This window comes from Cylas formicarius, unplaced genomic scaffold, assembly GCF_029955315.1.
Source record: "Cylas formicarius isolate icCylForm1 unplaced genomic scaffold, icCylForm1.1 PGA_scaffold_1__22_contigs__length_36826433, whole genome shotgun sequence".
Classification (NCBI taxonomy): Eukaryota; Metazoa; Arthropoda; class Insecta; order Coleoptera; family Brentidae; genus Cylas; species Cylas formicarius.
The window spans coordinates 28,759,455-28,775,296 of record NW_026844264.1 but is presented as its reverse complement, the minus strand read 5'-3'; the positions used below and the strand labels follow the sequence as shown (position 1 = coordinate 28,775,296).

General features: G+C 32.9%; 3 protein-coding genes across 3 annotated transcripts; all 3 read left to right on the top strand.

Annotated features, from left to right (window-relative positions):
• Positions 1 to 2,431: 2,431 nt before the first annotated feature.
• Positions 2,432 to 6,782, top strand: LOC132696909 (regucalcin-like). Its single transcript, XM_060662043.1, has 5 exons — positions 2,432 to 2,621; positions 2,681 to 2,887; positions 3,465 to 3,686; positions 4,943 to 5,121; positions 6,084 to 6,782. Exons 1-5 carry the CDS (start codon positions 2,462 to 2,464, stop codon positions 6,246 to 6,248), a joined length of 933 nt encoding a protein of 310 aa, XP_060518026.1. The 5' UTR covers positions 2,432 to 2,461; the 3' UTR covers positions 6,249 to 6,782.
• A 188-nt stretch (positions 6,783 to 6,970) lies between these two features.
• On the top strand, positions 6,971 to 11,692 carry LOC132696910 (regucalcin-like). The gene is made up of 5 exons (XM_060662044.1): positions 6,971 to 8,346; positions 8,401 to 8,607; positions 10,016 to 10,237; positions 10,997 to 11,175; positions 11,417 to 11,692. The coding sequence occupies exons 1-5, from the start codon at positions 8,187 to 8,189 to the stop codon at positions 11,579 to 11,581; spliced, it is 933 nt and encodes a 310-aa protein (XP_060518027.1). The 5' UTR covers positions 6,971 to 8,186; the 3' UTR covers positions 11,582 to 11,692.
• Positions 11,693 to 12,678: 986 nt separating this feature from the next.
• Positions 12,679 to 15,360, top strand: LOC132696889 (regucalcin-like). The gene is made up of 5 exons (XM_060661995.1): positions 12,679 to 12,906; positions 13,789 to 13,992; positions 14,044 to 14,262; positions 14,777 to 14,958; positions 15,024 to 15,360. The coding sequence occupies exons 1-5, from the start codon at positions 12,747 to 12,749 to the stop codon at positions 15,237 to 15,239; spliced, it is 981 nt and encodes a 326-aa protein (XP_060517978.1). The 5' UTR covers positions 12,679 to 12,746; the 3' UTR covers positions 15,240 to 15,360.
• Positions 15,361 to 15,842: the final 482 nt, after the last annotated feature.

Sequence of the window (15,842 nt, the reverse complement as noted above, 5' to 3'; positions counted from 1 at the left end):
ATCCGTTCGCTCGTTGAACTCCGACTGGAATCCTGCAAATCTTGCATCCGACTGGAATCCTGCAGACGTTTCGCCAAAATCTCACTTGGCATCTTCAATGCTCGCGCTCCGAAAACACTTCGAACACTGTGTTCGAAGTGTTTTCGGAGCGCGAGCATTGAAGATGCCAAGTGAGATTTTGGCGAAACGTCTGCAGGATTCCAGTCGGATGCAAGATTTGCAGGATTCCAGTCGGATGCAGGATTCCAGTCGGAGTTCAACGAGCGAACGGATGATATCCCGGAATATAGTGTCATCACATTTTTCCATCCGTGAATCAATACGTGAGAATATATATATATATATATATATATATATATATATATATATATATATATATATATATATATATATATATGATGACACTATATTCCGGGATATCATCCGTTCGCTCGTTGAACTCCTTCTGGAATCCTGCAAATCCTGCATCCGACTGGTATCCTGCAGACGTTTCGCCAAAATCTCACTTGGCATCTTCAATGCTCGCGCTCCGAAAACACTTCGAACACTGCTGTAAAGATCTCCTTCCCGTAAAGGTGTATGATATTCTCACGTACTGATTCACGGATGGAAAAATGTGATGACACTATATTCCGGGATATCATCCGTTCGCTCGTTGAACTCCGACTGGAATCCTGCATCCGACTGGAATCCTGCAGACGTTTCGCCAAAATCTCACTTGGCATCTTCAATGCTCACGCTCCGAAAACACTTCGAACACACACACACACACACACACACATATATATATATATATATATATATATATATATATATATATATATATATATATATATATATATATATATATATATATATATATATATATATATATATATATATATATATATATATATATATATATATATAGTTTCGATTTCTAACAGCAATTGAAAAATTGTATGAGTACACAGTAACGCGCTTCGGTACTTTTTTTTTAGTTTTTAACTGTACAGATTTCGAAGACTGAAAGGTATATCAGAAGTTGCGATTAACAATGTCGGTGTGAAATTTATTAAAGCTTTTTTTAAATATATTGAGTATCTCCTAAAAATTCAGTTGTAAGTAAAGAATGAAATATAAATTTCCTGAAACTACTCAGGCACTAGGGCTGCACAACTTCAAACACAAGCTACTGGTGAAGGTTTCAAAGATTCAATAGAGAAATTTTCGAAAGTGAAACGTCCCTTAGGCAAGTATGTTTTCTTCACTCTATAAAAAAAAACTATGGCCAGCAAACAAATATGGAGATGATAAGAGTATCGTTTTTTCATTTCTATTATACAAAACAAACCCAAATAATGATATAAACTTTTCTCCCAAAACTACAGTAAGTCCCTTTCAAATTCGAAACAATTGACTAACCAATGAAAAAATTCCATAAAATTGTACAAATGATTTTTTTTTCACTAAGTATATATTGTTGCAAAGCAGGATTTGTTTTGTGCACTGTGTATTTTGTTGATATAGTCGGTACGATTTACGATGGCATAGTCGGTCATAAAACCAAGAGAGAAGGTACCTCAGTATTTTAAATGCTTCCACTCGTATACTAAGAATGGCAAAACCCATCTACGTGCCAGTGTTCTACCTTTGTTTATTACGCCCGACACACTCGAAAGAGATAGCACCAATTATGGGATAATTACAGTAGTTTCTACTGCATGATAAGGTCGCATTTTTGAAAAACTGCTGCCGAGACTCGAACGGCCGTATTTAACTATTATGGATAATGCCCGATATCATTATTAGACTTAGTGAAAGTGTACCAAAGGCATCGACAAGTAAATAAGAAATTATCAATATTGTAAGTGAGGCAAGGCACGATGATACTGCAGATACTGCAGACAGTCACCAAAAGAAAATTGGATCAGTTGTGTAACACATACTGAAAATATGATAAAAGAATACTGGAAAAAAAGACATTTGATATAACGGTACCGCCACCAATGTAGACGGTACGGTACGAATTTTTTTGGTATTGTTTTAATTTTTATTGCATGGATAGAGCTTTCGGATAATAGTTTATTTAACAAATTATCATAATTTTTTCATGTAGATTCACCTCCTTAAATATTCGCATATCATTAAGGAACATCCCGATCTATTATTACACATAAAAAACATGAATCCGTCTGTGAGTATGGGCGTACTAGTTAAATTAATAAATGCCAAGTACAACTGATTCTGTCTATCTTAGTCCCAAGTAATATAATCCTGATCGTTAGAGACAGCATTGATCAGATAGGAAGCAAGATGAACAATCTAGTTTATTCTTTCTGGCATTTTATTGCCGACTATGCCATCACAAATCGTACCGACCATAATGATTGCTTGTGAATTCTAAGGAAACACATCATTAAGGTCGTATAAATAGCATATCTAAGCAGAATGAATATTAGTTAATGTGTTGATGTAAAAGATGACTCCGAAAATTGAAAGACTGAGCGATGAGTCGTCGATGGTAAAGGAAGGCCCTTTCTGGGATGATCAAAATAATGTCCTTTATTTTGTTGATGTGTACGGAAAGTATTTACAAAAGTACGACCCTGTGAAAAATACCTTTGTAAAACTCGCATTCGGTAAGATAAAAATTTTACGAGTATATTCGGTTTCTTTAAATTGAAAACTGTAATTTTAGAGAGTAATATCCACGCAGTAATCCCAGTTAAAGGAAAATCTGATGAGTTCTTCGTACCATTTGATAGCGAATTAGTGGTCGTGAAATGGGACGGACAAAGTTCGAAATATTCTGTCGTTAAAAGCTTATGGAAACTGGATGAAGAACTTAAAGGAAAAGCATCTTTTAATGATGCAAAATGCGACAGGACCGGACGTCTTTGGATAGGTACGACTTACCTATTTACAGGCACATAAAAATGCAGAGCGCTGTACCTCGAGCACTATTTGTCGTTGAGACTGGTGATAACAAAATTTGTTACCAAAGTAGCCAAAAGAAGAGAACGTGGGAAATATTTTTATATTTCCAAAACAGGCGCCATCTTAAAGCAATTTTTATCATTGTATCTTAAAAAGGCTAATAACATTTTTAAAATTTTATGACAACAATAAAGTGATTCTTCGATGTTTTGAGCTAGGAATTAGATATCGAAATATGATTTTCACTAGACTATTAAGTTGATGGCGATTTTCTGGCCACCATCTTGCAACCCTAAAAATATTTTCGACGGTATTGTTTTCTATATTTCGTTATTTTTTGCTCAAACGTATTTTATAACACTGAGTTTGTTGTATCATACACATGCAGGTGTTAATTAATTCAGACTACTTAATTCGGCATAGGCTTTGTCTCATTAGTTTTCTTTTTATGCACTACACATTTCTATTATAATAACTGTAACACTATAGCCGAAGAAAAGCACTGTACAGCGTACAGTACATAGTAAAGTTGTTGCTTCTTTTAGGGACTGCGGATTCCAGCATTACTTCAATAACGCCACCAGATAAACCATTTCGAGAAGGATTCTTTATATCATACGACAAAGGCAAAGTGGTTACTCATCTTACCAATATTGGAGTATCAAACGGAATTGCTTTCGACGATAAATTAAAAAAATTGTACTACAATGATACCATTGATGGCATAGTAATGGGATTCGATTTTGATGAAGCAAGTGGCACACTCAGTACGTAAAATTTCCAATTTTCAATATGATAATGATCGACGTAATTATTGTTCACCATCCCACCACTAATGTTAGGTGGAAGTGAAGTTCATCGGCAAATCATTTTTGCAATTCATGCTGATAAGTTTCTTATCTTAGAAACCTAGAATCAGGCTTTTGACATTATTCGAACAGTCTACACCATATAGCTATCAGATAATATGCGAGCCGCTGAAACTGTAAAACTGATACGCCTCAGCTGAAACATTTTCGTAATAAATGAAATGATCTTGTTCGCATGACCCTAAAGTTTACACACTAACCAGCACTTTGAGTCATTTTCTTTCTTTCACACTCTTAACTCGTTTTATCATGAAAGCGTAGAATTGATTTGCCATGTTGATTGTTGAATTGACAGGTGTGATGACTCGCGCATGCGCGTATTAAATTACTTTTCTTTAAAAGTGGCTGTATATCGGCACAGGCAAGCCCTCTTATTATAGTTTAAGCCAATTATGGCATGTTAGATAGCTGTCAGTTAAAGTGAGGGGTTTCCTAACCTCCTTTACGTTTTCCAAATACAGGGTGTTGAAAAAATATTTTTTTAATAAAAAAAAGTTTTTTTTATTATTAATTGGTAAACATAATAAGGCGTTTTAGTACTTCAGTTTGTATAAATTTTAAACTTTTCAAGAAGATCAGTGATGGGGATCCGAATAGCGAGTACCATAATTTCGCAACAGTGAATGCGGATCTATTCAGCCTTAAATATCTTTAATGCCTAACGCAAAAATTAATTGTAATAAAACGTCTCTTGTATTTTTTTCTATTACTTGCGGTTTTAAAGTAAAGCGTAATTTAGTTGGTAATATCAAAAGGGTCCAATTAACTAATTAAAAACTTTACAATAAACACAAAATACTAAAACCCCTTATTATGTGCACCAAATATCACTGGTATGTCATTTACCACTAACAATAATAACGGTAAAATAACGCATAAAATTTTATTTCGCACCACCCACAAAATTTCGAACCACATTTTCTTCCCAAAATTAGTTGAGAATCCTTTTATGTCAAAAATATTAGGAAACACGTCGTATAAACTTTCATATATGGCATGAAAATGTCATTTTTATTGATAATAACGATTATTGGGTGAACTCTTAAAATCTGTCCATTTGGTTTGAAGTTGAACTAGATACACTTTTCTGAATGTTTGGTTTTTGTTACTTTAGGGATAGATACAAAAACAAATAGGTATTTTTCCGTTTTTAGGCAACAAAGAAATTGTTTTCACTTTTGCCAAACATAAGATCGAGGGATTACCAGACGGAATGACAATCGACGCGGAAGGTAATCTATGGGTTGCCGCCGTAACAGGTGGAAAAATTTTGAAAATTGATCCCCGCAAACGGGAAACTATAGTAGACAGCGTATCGTTGCCTGCGACACAGGTAATAAATTGGAACCTAATAACTAATCTAATAGTGGCATAAGCAGTGAGTGGTTTGCTACTATCGATATCTACTCCCAAGTCAACAGTATCATTTGTCGACAAAATTAGATACCTCTGCTTACCGGTAAATTTCAAAATGATTTAAAAAAAGAATTAATTCTGGAAGCGCGATTACACCATACTCCCAGATATTGAGGTATTTTGGGATTTTTAGTTGTCATATTTCGGATTATGAGGTATCTCAACCATTAGAGTAGACAAATGGACAAAAAAATGAAAGAATGGAAAAAAATCGCTCTTTTTAAAACGTCTTGCTTGGTTAAAAACATGATTCGTATTGTTGCAATTATTGCACAGGGTACCCAAAAATACAAAAAAAATATTAAATTTGCAGTTTTAATAAAAAATGTTAAATAAAGGTATTGTCTTAAAATTTTAAATACCTTACGTTGCAGATTCTCGAGCAAAAATTCGACATTTGAAAATTTCGATTTAAATTTGAAATTTTCCCAATTTTAATAATATTAACGTATGTGTCAAAATCGAAACTACGGGGAAAATTTTAAATTTAAATCAATATTTTAAAGTTTGTTTAAAAGCAGCAAAAAATGCCGTTTGACTCTTCAACAAAATTCAATATTTTTTGAGTACTCTGTACAATAAAACGAACTCTCGGCATTGCGAACCTTATTTTTAAAGCAAGCAAAAAGTTTTATAAAGACTGACTTTGTCTTTCATTTTCTCGTCCACTCTTGGACATACTGTATAGAGGGTATTTTTATTATGCTGTACTATATAACACACTTTAAATATAGTGTCACCAGTGCACCGTTGCCGGCTTTACGCGAAAGCAATGATGTCATTGAAATTGAATTGAAAATCATTGAAATGCAGATTTGAATTATCTAACTATCTAATAGCTATGCACTTGAAAATATGAAATATTAACTCCGCTTGTAGCCCACATCCGTTACATTTGGGGGACCAAACTATGATGAACTTTACGTCACCACTGCAAGATTTCCACTGGAGGGCGTAACACCCGATGCTCCGGAAAACGGCACCTTATACAGGATCACCGGCCTCGGTGTAAAAGGCCTACCCCCAAACAGATTCGTCTATTAATCGTTTGTTAAACTAATTAATATTTTTCATATTTGTACACATATTTTTATTAGTATAGTGCCATATATCTTTTTGAACCTTTTCCAGGAAAGTATCCATCTTAAAACAAACAAAAAACTATTTAGTTTTCTTTTTGTGTGATATTTGGATTAAGTTTAAGTTGATGTTGACTGTAAGAATACAACGTCATCACTTTTACTTACTTTTACCTTTTCTTTTAGTATTTCTTTTCTTTTGTAATTTTACGTTTCTTTATTTTATTTTGTATTAAAAAGTACAAAATATATGTATATATGTGTTTATTAAATACACAAAAACCAAAAAAAATGATATTGGACAATTAATTGTTGAATAGATTTAGAAAAGCTCTCAGTCCAACTATTTACTATTTTCGAAGTGATGATTAGTGTAGTGGCTGCTTTTGGTTAAAGACAACCTGTTTGGTCGTTACCTGAAGGCAGTAGGTAGGTTAAGTTCGCTTTTTGTAGTCCTTGCAATAAAGCCTATTATCATTATTATATCACATAAAGGAAATTTCTTTATTACCAAGATAATTTTCCGTAAAAGATGTTCTTTAAAATAAATTTCAAAAGTGCAAAAATTCTGTACTTGGCTTATCCGACGATGTTGATTAAGAAGTTTAAAATATGTATACGAGAAAGGGTTCTTTTCAACAAATATGAGGGACATCCAGTTTTAAGTGCATAGCTTATGAAGAAAATAAGCAACTTGATCCGTTTAACCATTTTAAATCATAAAGTTTAGGATTTCCTCGTTTAAAAATAAAATGAAAAATGATTGTAGACCTTATTCTAAAGCAGACCCGACAAAACCCATTCAATTCCAACATGCAGTAATAATATTGTAAAGTCAACTGAAAACAAAACACATAATTGAGATTGTTGTTGAGGTTAGACCAAATAGTTCGGGATGACAGGTCGTAAAATATAATCCCAGCTTTTTTTCCCTAGGCTGTAGTGTCTTAATGTCCGTTGTCCTCAAGGGTCAAAAGGGATGAACAATGTTTCGTTTTAATTGTAATTTTTATATCATTTAACATTTTCCAAGAAAATTTAAAAAATTGATTTTATATAATAATAAGTATCAAGTTAGACATTTGCACACATTATAAAAAATATGATATAGAGGGTGACATCCATTAACGCACGGTCCTTATATAGGGGCAAACGATTTATTTGGAGGGCGTCAAAGATTAACTTTTTTTTTCAATACATACATAAAACTCAAACGTGACTTTTCATTAATTAAAGTTTGGGGTGACAAAAGGGTGAAAGACCTTCAAAAACGTACTGCGGCAAATACTGTGTTTTTGACATGCAACAAGTTCACCAAACAATAAAATCTTTGACACCCTGTAACTAGGAAACAAAATCTTTTCGAAGCCATGTTCATATATTTTTTTATTTCACGGTGAGAAATATGCCTCTAAGTTGAGCCCGTGGATTAATAAGTCACCCTGTATACGTACTTAGATAAAAAAGTTCACGATGATGAACTTAGAACAAATAAAGAAAACATCGAAAACGAGACAAATAATTAAAAAAGAAACAAATTTAAGCCCGATGAAGATTAAATTATGGAAATTTAAAAATATAATAAACTCAGATAATTATGAATATCGAAATTTATTTACACAACATTAAATTATCGACGTTCCGTTTTGCACTTAACAGATTTAAAATTTATGTAATTTAAAACGAAAATCCTGGTGGCAAAAAAAAGAACGCCCTATATACTTCACACGTTACAGGCATCCTCTGGGATGAAAGTTGTTTGTGTGCGCTATCGCTAGAGTATCACATACAATGATTTGGTTTTAATACACAGATAACGCATCGAAAATAAATATTTCGAATATATATAAAAGAGGACCCGCCAGACAACGAAGATTAAAGCAGCATCGACAGCAATTTGAAAATGGTTTATAAAATTGAAAGATTAACGGACCAGGTATCGATATTAGGAGAAGCACCGTTTTGGGACGAAGAAAAACAGGTTCTGTATTTCGTCGATATCTACGGGAAATATTTGCAAAAATACGATCCCGCTACAAATGTATTCACCAAAGTAGAGATAGGTAAATCCGCGCAATTGGAAATATTCATGTACGTACAGTAGCGACGTGTTTCAGAGGATTTAGTTCACGCCGTCATTCCTGTGAAAGGAAAACCCGACGAATTTTTCATCCCCCTAAACGAAGAGTTGCAAGTGATAAATTGGGACGGTCAAAGTGCTGAATATTCCGTCGTCAAAAGTCTGTGGAAATTCGACGACAAACTGAAAGGAAAGTCGATTTTCAATGACGCAAAATGCGACCAAACCGGCCGACTCTGGATAGGTATTTGGTTATTTGATTTTTTAAATGTTCATCATCACTTGCACTTGACAGATTACAATCAAATCAAAAATTATCTACGTGCTTAAACCACGGAGTTTTTCATTTGTTAGTACGAAAATATTTTATAATTTACAATATGCTTTGAGTTTTATTATGGGAAAAACGAATCGGACTGTGCAGTTGATGGATCTAGAGAATACGTCATTTCAAGTTAATATAATATTTTGTTCATGGTTATAGCAGCTACGCATCTTTAATTCATTAAAAACTTTTTCTAACATGTTTTCTTAATTTCCACATAAAAAGGAAAGTTTTTGTAGAAATAATTTTAAATAATAAATATGTACAGTGTGTGCGGGGTAACAAAAGATGCCCCTTTCAAAACAATCCTAATGGACTTTTTTTTAATACTTTTAATAACAAAAAAATTTGGCCATTTCAGCTATTTTGTATTTTAAACACCCTGTATCATAATAAAATAATGAAAATGAAATCTTATAGGTCTTCTTTATGTAGAACCCAGTAGCATACTCATATTTTTTGTGTATATATTTCTTATTTGATAGCCCTTTTCATAGGCTATTCAAAAATACGTAATTGTCTAAATATTTTAAACAACATAGAATTCGACATTTTAGAAATATACTTGATTTCTATTTTATTTTTCCTGCAGTTAACATACAATTATTCTTATTATTATTTTATTACAAAAACTACGAATAAAATACAAAACACTGTTAACTTTCAAAAAGTTGCTGACACTGATTTCGAATTATTCTTTGGTTATTTATGAACGTAATTGAGACACACAAGTCAAAGGTATATTTTAAATAAAACAGAATGTATATTTTAGTAATTATATTAATAAAAATATTATATTAAATTATATTAATTCGATTGAGCTTTTTATAAGCTTACTAAAAATGCATAGACAATAAATAATTGTCGTAGTTCATGCCCATATTGCTTTCTGATCAAAGACATACCCAACAGTTTCATAGCCTACTTAATTTGTATACTAACCACGAAAAAATGATAACTATTTTTTGTATTCTGGTATTTGTATCTTTTACGATAACAATACAAAATAAACAAAATAAAAAAATTGGAGTATACAACTGCAAAATCTATAAGATGCCTTTTTCATTATCTCATTGCGATACAGGGTGTTTAAAATACAAAATCTCAAAACTAGGGCTGTTTTAAAAACAGCATCTATTGTTTCACGAAAATCTGCGGTACTGCGAAAATCGTCTCTAATTAATAGTAACGGAAATACCCCACAATAACACGTTTTTACAGAATTCATTATCGAGAGCTACATCAATATATATTTTTTTATATTATGTTATAAAATACAAGATAGGTTTAGAAAAAAAATTGACATGCACAAAAAATTAAATTTAAGGAACCCTGGATTCACGCATTGTCGGTCTACCGGCGCCGAAAGTCGACCAATGGGAAGGATTTTTTATTTCGTACCAGAAGGGAAAAGTAGTGACGCACGCGACCAATATTGGAATCTCAAACGGTATTGCTTTCGACGACGTTTTGAAAAAGTTATACTTCGTAGACACAGCAAGCGGTATAATAGATCAGTTCGATTTCGAGGAAGGAAGTGGCACGTTAGGTAAAAAACAAGTTGTAAAACTTTTACGGTTTTAACGGAATGGTGTAATGACATCTCAAATGACAATCACAATCTACCGTTCGATAAAATGCTAGAAAGGTCAAAAATCGTTTTGGTTGCGCAGGTCAAATCGTTCAACCAAAATATCTTTCTTTAATTTCCTTTTCCATATAAAAAAACGTACGTACGCACTAGTGTGGCTACAGAATGTATACAAGGGGACTTAAAAACTAGTTTCTGTAGCTTAAAATGTGAAAAAATGTCGTACATATATCGTTAAATATCTCCTAAGACAGCAGCTATACCTCCTTGGGCACGACAAAGGAAATTATTCTTTATTAAAATGTTTAAGGCAAAAGTAAAAATTTCCCCAACTTTTTTCTGAGAGAAGAGAGTTTTTTAAATATATAATGCTTCAAGTTTTCAATAGAACCGTAATGAAAACCCATCTGCCCCATAATTGTGTCAAGGGATACTAAAAAAGCTGGGGCAATTTTTAGTTTCACTTTCCTAAATTTGCAACGACAATTTTGAAAAATTATTTTTACCACCTCGTAAAACCTTTAGTGAACGTTTTCCCTCAACAACTTTTTTGCAGATGGCCTTTTCTAAGCTCGCCACTTTAAATAACTATAGCTCCCTTATCAATATTTATTTGTCAGTATATTTTTCCATACATACACTTGTAGAAATAGAATTAAAATTTGGAAGATTAAAACTGCCAACACAAAAAACAAACGAAACCAACTTATCTTTTAGCTAATAGAGAAACTGTTTTCACATTCGACAAACACAAGCTATCTGGATATCCTGACGGCCTAACGATCGACGCAGATGGCAATCTTTGGGTGGCCGCCGTCACTGCTGGAAAAATTTTGAAAATCGATCCCCGAAAACCGGAAACACTCTTGGATACCATTGTTCTACCGGCTATTCAGGTACAATTGAAAAACGTAACCAACAATTATACTGATAAGCAGGGTCATGCCAAATAGGAAAAAATATCCAAAAAATTAATTAGAAATCACAACTTTATTTTGGTTAGTTTTGCTAGCCCGGTTAACATTAACAGTATGTTCAAATTAAATTTGTATGATTACGTTTTTGAGGATTTAGATACTCCTTCGCAGAAGCCTCTAATAGTAACCCTAGTAATGTTTTATGTCAAACTAATTGCAGCCGACTTCGGTTACATTTGGAGGACCCCAGTTGGATGAACTGTATGTTACCACTGCAAGATTTCCAGTAGAAGGAGTGACACCAGAACCACCAGTTAATGGCAGCTTATATAAGATTACCAATTTGGGAGTAAAAGGCTTGCCCTCCAACAAATTCGTTTACTAATTTTGGTACAATGTGTTATAATGTAATAAATGCCACAATGCCTGAATTTTTTTTATTTGTGAAAATTCAGAAAATAAAAAATACAAATTCTGACGCTCTTTTGTTTTCATAAGAACTTTGCAAGTTGAATCTATTGAAATCTGCAAGCATTCGCACTACCTCCTAAACAATAAGTGATGTGACTTAGGAGACTCGTTATTAAAATAAAAAAAAATGTGTTTCAAAAGTATTAGAAATTTCACACTTTTGAAGTTTTTTCCCCTATATAAAGAATATAGATAAACACGGAGGTATTAGTAATATGAAAAATGGACGTGTTATTCATTCTTTGTTATCGCTATCGGTTAACAAGCCTAGAGATAATTTTGAACGATGTATCATGACCTTTTTATCGTGCATAGGTACACTGGATACTGTGTGTATAAACCAGACTCTGCTCTACAGACATATCTAGATAAATTAATACAGAAACAAAAAAATCCATATTAGCAGAGTTTCGCTCCAAAATATTTTGCTTATTATTTGCTTAGAAAAGTTACTTTGAATTGCGCTGAACTCGATGTTGACTGTAAAAGCAAAGCAAATTTTACGATAGAAAAGAACAGCTGGTTGTTTAATTGATTTATTTATTTGGCCGTCAAACAATATTTACATATTTATGTAAAGTAAAATTTATAATAACACAGTTGTTAACAATTTTAATTAAGTTTATACATAAAAAAGTTGCACCATGTGTTTTTTCTTCCATTTAACCAAACATTTTTGTGACTAAATTAATATACTGATCAATATACTGATTTATTTTTTATTTCGAAATAATACAAATTATATTTATACATCTATATTTTATTTATATGTAAACTTTTCAGAACAAACACCGTCTTATTAAAAAAAATAGTTAAAAGAAATTTTTGTTTATTTAAAAATCAGCATTTTAGTTTACCCTCAGTTATGACAAATCAAATTTCATCAACTGATATTACATCAAATAAATAGAGTAAATAAAAAAAATGAAACAATAAGAATATCAATGCCTATACCACTTATGCACGATAAAACGATCTTTTGATTGATAACATCGCGTACCTACTATTCAATACATTCTCTAATCGATTCAGTTACGCCATATACAGTCAACGTTTTAGTTAGTAGTTTTTTTTTTCAAATGGCTCCAGTTATTTCAAGAGTAACCACCGTAACATCTGAATTGGGCGAGGCACCGCACTGGGATGAGGAACACAACTGCCTGTATTTTGTAGATATCCTAGGGAAATATCTCCAAAAGTATAATCACGACACCAATAAAGTAACCAGAGTCCTTATTGGTGAGTAGGGTGACTTTCTGAAATAACTTTTAAAACTTCGTACATTTTGCACTATTTAAATCAACATCCAGAAAACAATACATTTGTGCGTATATACAGCACACTAATCTTTAGATTTATATCAAAAAACGGATGCTCTGCAAGATTGGTGCAAAATCAATCTCGATTGCTATAAACCAAAACTGTTTTATTTAAAGGCTAGGCCACTCTCGAAGTATATCTGTGACAAAGTTTATTTTTTATGGGTAGTCTTTGATTATGATACACTCGAACGCTCCACAACATCAAGATGCAAAAAAGTGCAGTGACCTATGCAGAAACAACTATATTATTTCTGTCCAGTATATTCTTTTAATATAGTTCTTGGCAAGGTAAAGATTGATGAATTCGGTCGGAAAAACTTGGTTTATGTACCGCTGTTAAAAAATATATAATTTATTTAATAAATTACCAACTAAGAATTTTGAAAAATGATTAAACAGTTTAAAAGACGATTTATTATAATTCTTCGAATTTCTGCTAGATAATAGATGTGACGTGTAGCTAATAAATTTATCTCCATACCTTGGAATCCAGTGGTGTCTTCATATTGCATAATAATTAGAAAAATTGCTAATGGACAATCGTAAACTGGAGCACACTAGACTAAATTATTAAAGATACTCAAAACATAATTATTGTTTACTTTCCCACAACTAACTTCACGAACAAATTCGCAGATTGCAATTATGCAAAATTAAAAGAGTTGTAAAAAGAAACTCTCATAGACTTTGCATTTTACCTTAATCACCATTTTCGTAATGGTAAATTCCTCTAGAATAGTTAAATGTACATGGTTGAGAAAGTCATAAAATTTTAAAAAGTCTAATTGTTTTCTCTTAGATGGAGCTCCTAGCATAATCGTCCCAGTTAAAAACCACAAAGATCACTTTGTGATCTCGAAAGACAAAGAACTGCTCGTAGTGAAGTGGGACGACCATCACAGCGATCACGTTCATATTGTGGAAAGGCTGGCGGAATTGGACGAAGATAAAAACCTGCGTTTCAATGACGGCAAATGTGACACGAACGGAAGATTGTGGATTGGTAACAAAAATTTGATTTGCCATAGTCATTTTTTAACTATAAAGTTTGCAGGTAGCATGGATTTAACCAGAAAACCTGGAGTGAGCGTGCCGAAGGAACAAAGACAAGGTAGCCTTATGTCGTTCAAAAAGAAGATGTACACCCATCTCAATAACATCGGGATATCTAACGGAATTGCAATTGATCCTCAACGGGAAAAATTGTATTATATCGACTCGGACGATACGGACGTCCTCGAGTTCGATATTGATATTCAACATGGTGTCTTAAGTAAGTCTTGCCACCCCTGCTATAAAACATCCAATTGCGCACTGAGCAGGCGTGATCACGGTGTCACTTTAAAACGTCAGCGTTATTAAACATTAACTGCATTCTGCTTTCAGCACGTCAAGTTAAAGTATTGATAGCAGATATTATTGTATCTAGCTATAGTGTTATTTGATAATTGGGATGGTGCGACGCATCGTCCGTGAATGTGTGTGCGTGTGTAAGGCATATGTCACCATCAGCGTGTATTTCTTCTTCGTATTCACTAAATGTGATGATTGATTCGTTGTATACCATTTAGCTTAGATAGTTTTGTCATTGCATTAAGTGACGAATGAGCATTGTCAATATTACAAAATATTGTTGTTTCAGGATATCGATTCCAATTATTTCTAAACCCAATATATATAGGATACGCATCTTCTTTTCTTAATTTAATCAACCCCGTAAGCGAGATCAGTGTTCTCTCCAACTTCATCTAGGGCTCACTGTATATTACAGAGTACATTATTTTTAGGTAATCAAAAAGTCATTTTTTCGTTTTCGAATCACAGTGATTTGGTCGGCAAACCTGACGGCATGACCATCGACTCAGATGGAAACTTGTGGATAGCGAACTTTCTAGGTGGAAGAGTTATTAAAATTGATCCCAGATATACGGATAAATTGCTGCAGATAATCGATCTTCCTGCCCAAGTAGTTAGTATATCTCGAAAATACAAGACGATCGAGTGCTTCATCTACTAACGAATTTCATTTTGCAGCCGACGTCCGTTGCTTTTGGTGGCAAGCACTTAAACGAATTATACGTGACGACCGCTAGCTACAATCCGGTAATTCAAGAAAATCTCCCGACACCCGCAAACGGCTCCCTTTACAGGATCACAGGTTTGGGAGTGAAGGGATTACCGGCACCGAAAGTCCCCATATCGCATTTTGTCGCTTTCAATCCGTTGACTGGATATTACTATTACGAATAAACATTCTATTTAGCAATAGCATTTATATTGTTTTTATTATATTTTTATTATAATAATATATATTTTTATAATTTTATAATATTTATAATATTATAATTTATAATATATATTTAATAATATTTGTTTGCAGGGGAAGTAATATAATGACAATTACACTATGGGGTAGATATTAATATACCTAGCAATAACAATGACTAAGAGTTCAAAAAATTAGATGCACTTTTTTTAATTGATTTTTTGACTGATTGATGGATATTTTATTAACGCCGAAGCAAACAAAATAAATACGAATCTAGGATGGTCAAGGTTTTCTTAACATTGATTGAGGTATTCTAAAATTTGAAAAAAAAAACAAATATGTCCCAAAAAGACCTTAAAGAAAGAGAAGTTTATCTTCCATGTCCCCTTCAGAAAACAATCTACAACAAGTTTAAACCTTTAGATGGTGTATTGATTTATCCTATAAGCACTATACTAATTTTTAGTAGTCAAATCAAAGGGAAAGTTTATCTAATTAGTTTATAAACTACTAAGTGTCGTACTAGAAGTACAGAGTATAAAAACCACACAGGAGTTAGAGACGACATTTCAATATCTGCAACC

Coding starts and splice junctions, on each gene's coding strand:
- LOC132696889 (XM_060661995.1), top strand. CDS start 12,747: ATGGCTCCAGTTATTTCAAGAGTAACCACCGTAACATCTGAATTGGGC. Junction 12,907..13,788: donor AGTAACCAGAGTCCTTATTG/GTGAGTAGGGTG, acceptor GTTTTCTCTTAG/ATGGAGCTCCTAGCATAATC. Junction 13,993..14,043: donor GAACGGAAGATTGTGGATTG/GTAACAAAAATT, acceptor TAAAGTTTGCAG/GTAGCATGGATTTAACCAGA.
- LOC132696909 (XM_060662043.1), top strand. CDS start 2,462: ATGACTCCGAAAATTGAAAGACTGAGCGATGAGTCGTCGATGGTAAAG. Junction 3,687..4,942: donor TGAAGCAAGTGGCACACTCA/GTACGTAAAATT, acceptor TTCCGTTTTTAG/GCAACAAAGAAATTGTTTTC. Junction 5,122..6,083: donor TATCGTTGCCTGCGACACAG/GTAATAAATTGG, acceptor CTCCGCTTGTAG/CCCACATCCGTTACATTTGG.
- LOC132696910 (XM_060662044.1), top strand. CDS start 8,187: ATGGTTTATAAAATTGAAAGATTAACGGACCAGGTATCGATATTAGGA. Junction 10,238..10,996: donor GGAAGGAAGTGGCACGTTAG/GTAAAAAACAAG, acceptor CTTATCTTTTAG/CTAATAGAGAAACTGTTTTC. Junction 11,176..11,416: donor TTGTTCTACCGGCTATTCAG/GTACAATTGAAA, acceptor AACTAATTGCAG/CCGACTTCGGTTACATTTGG.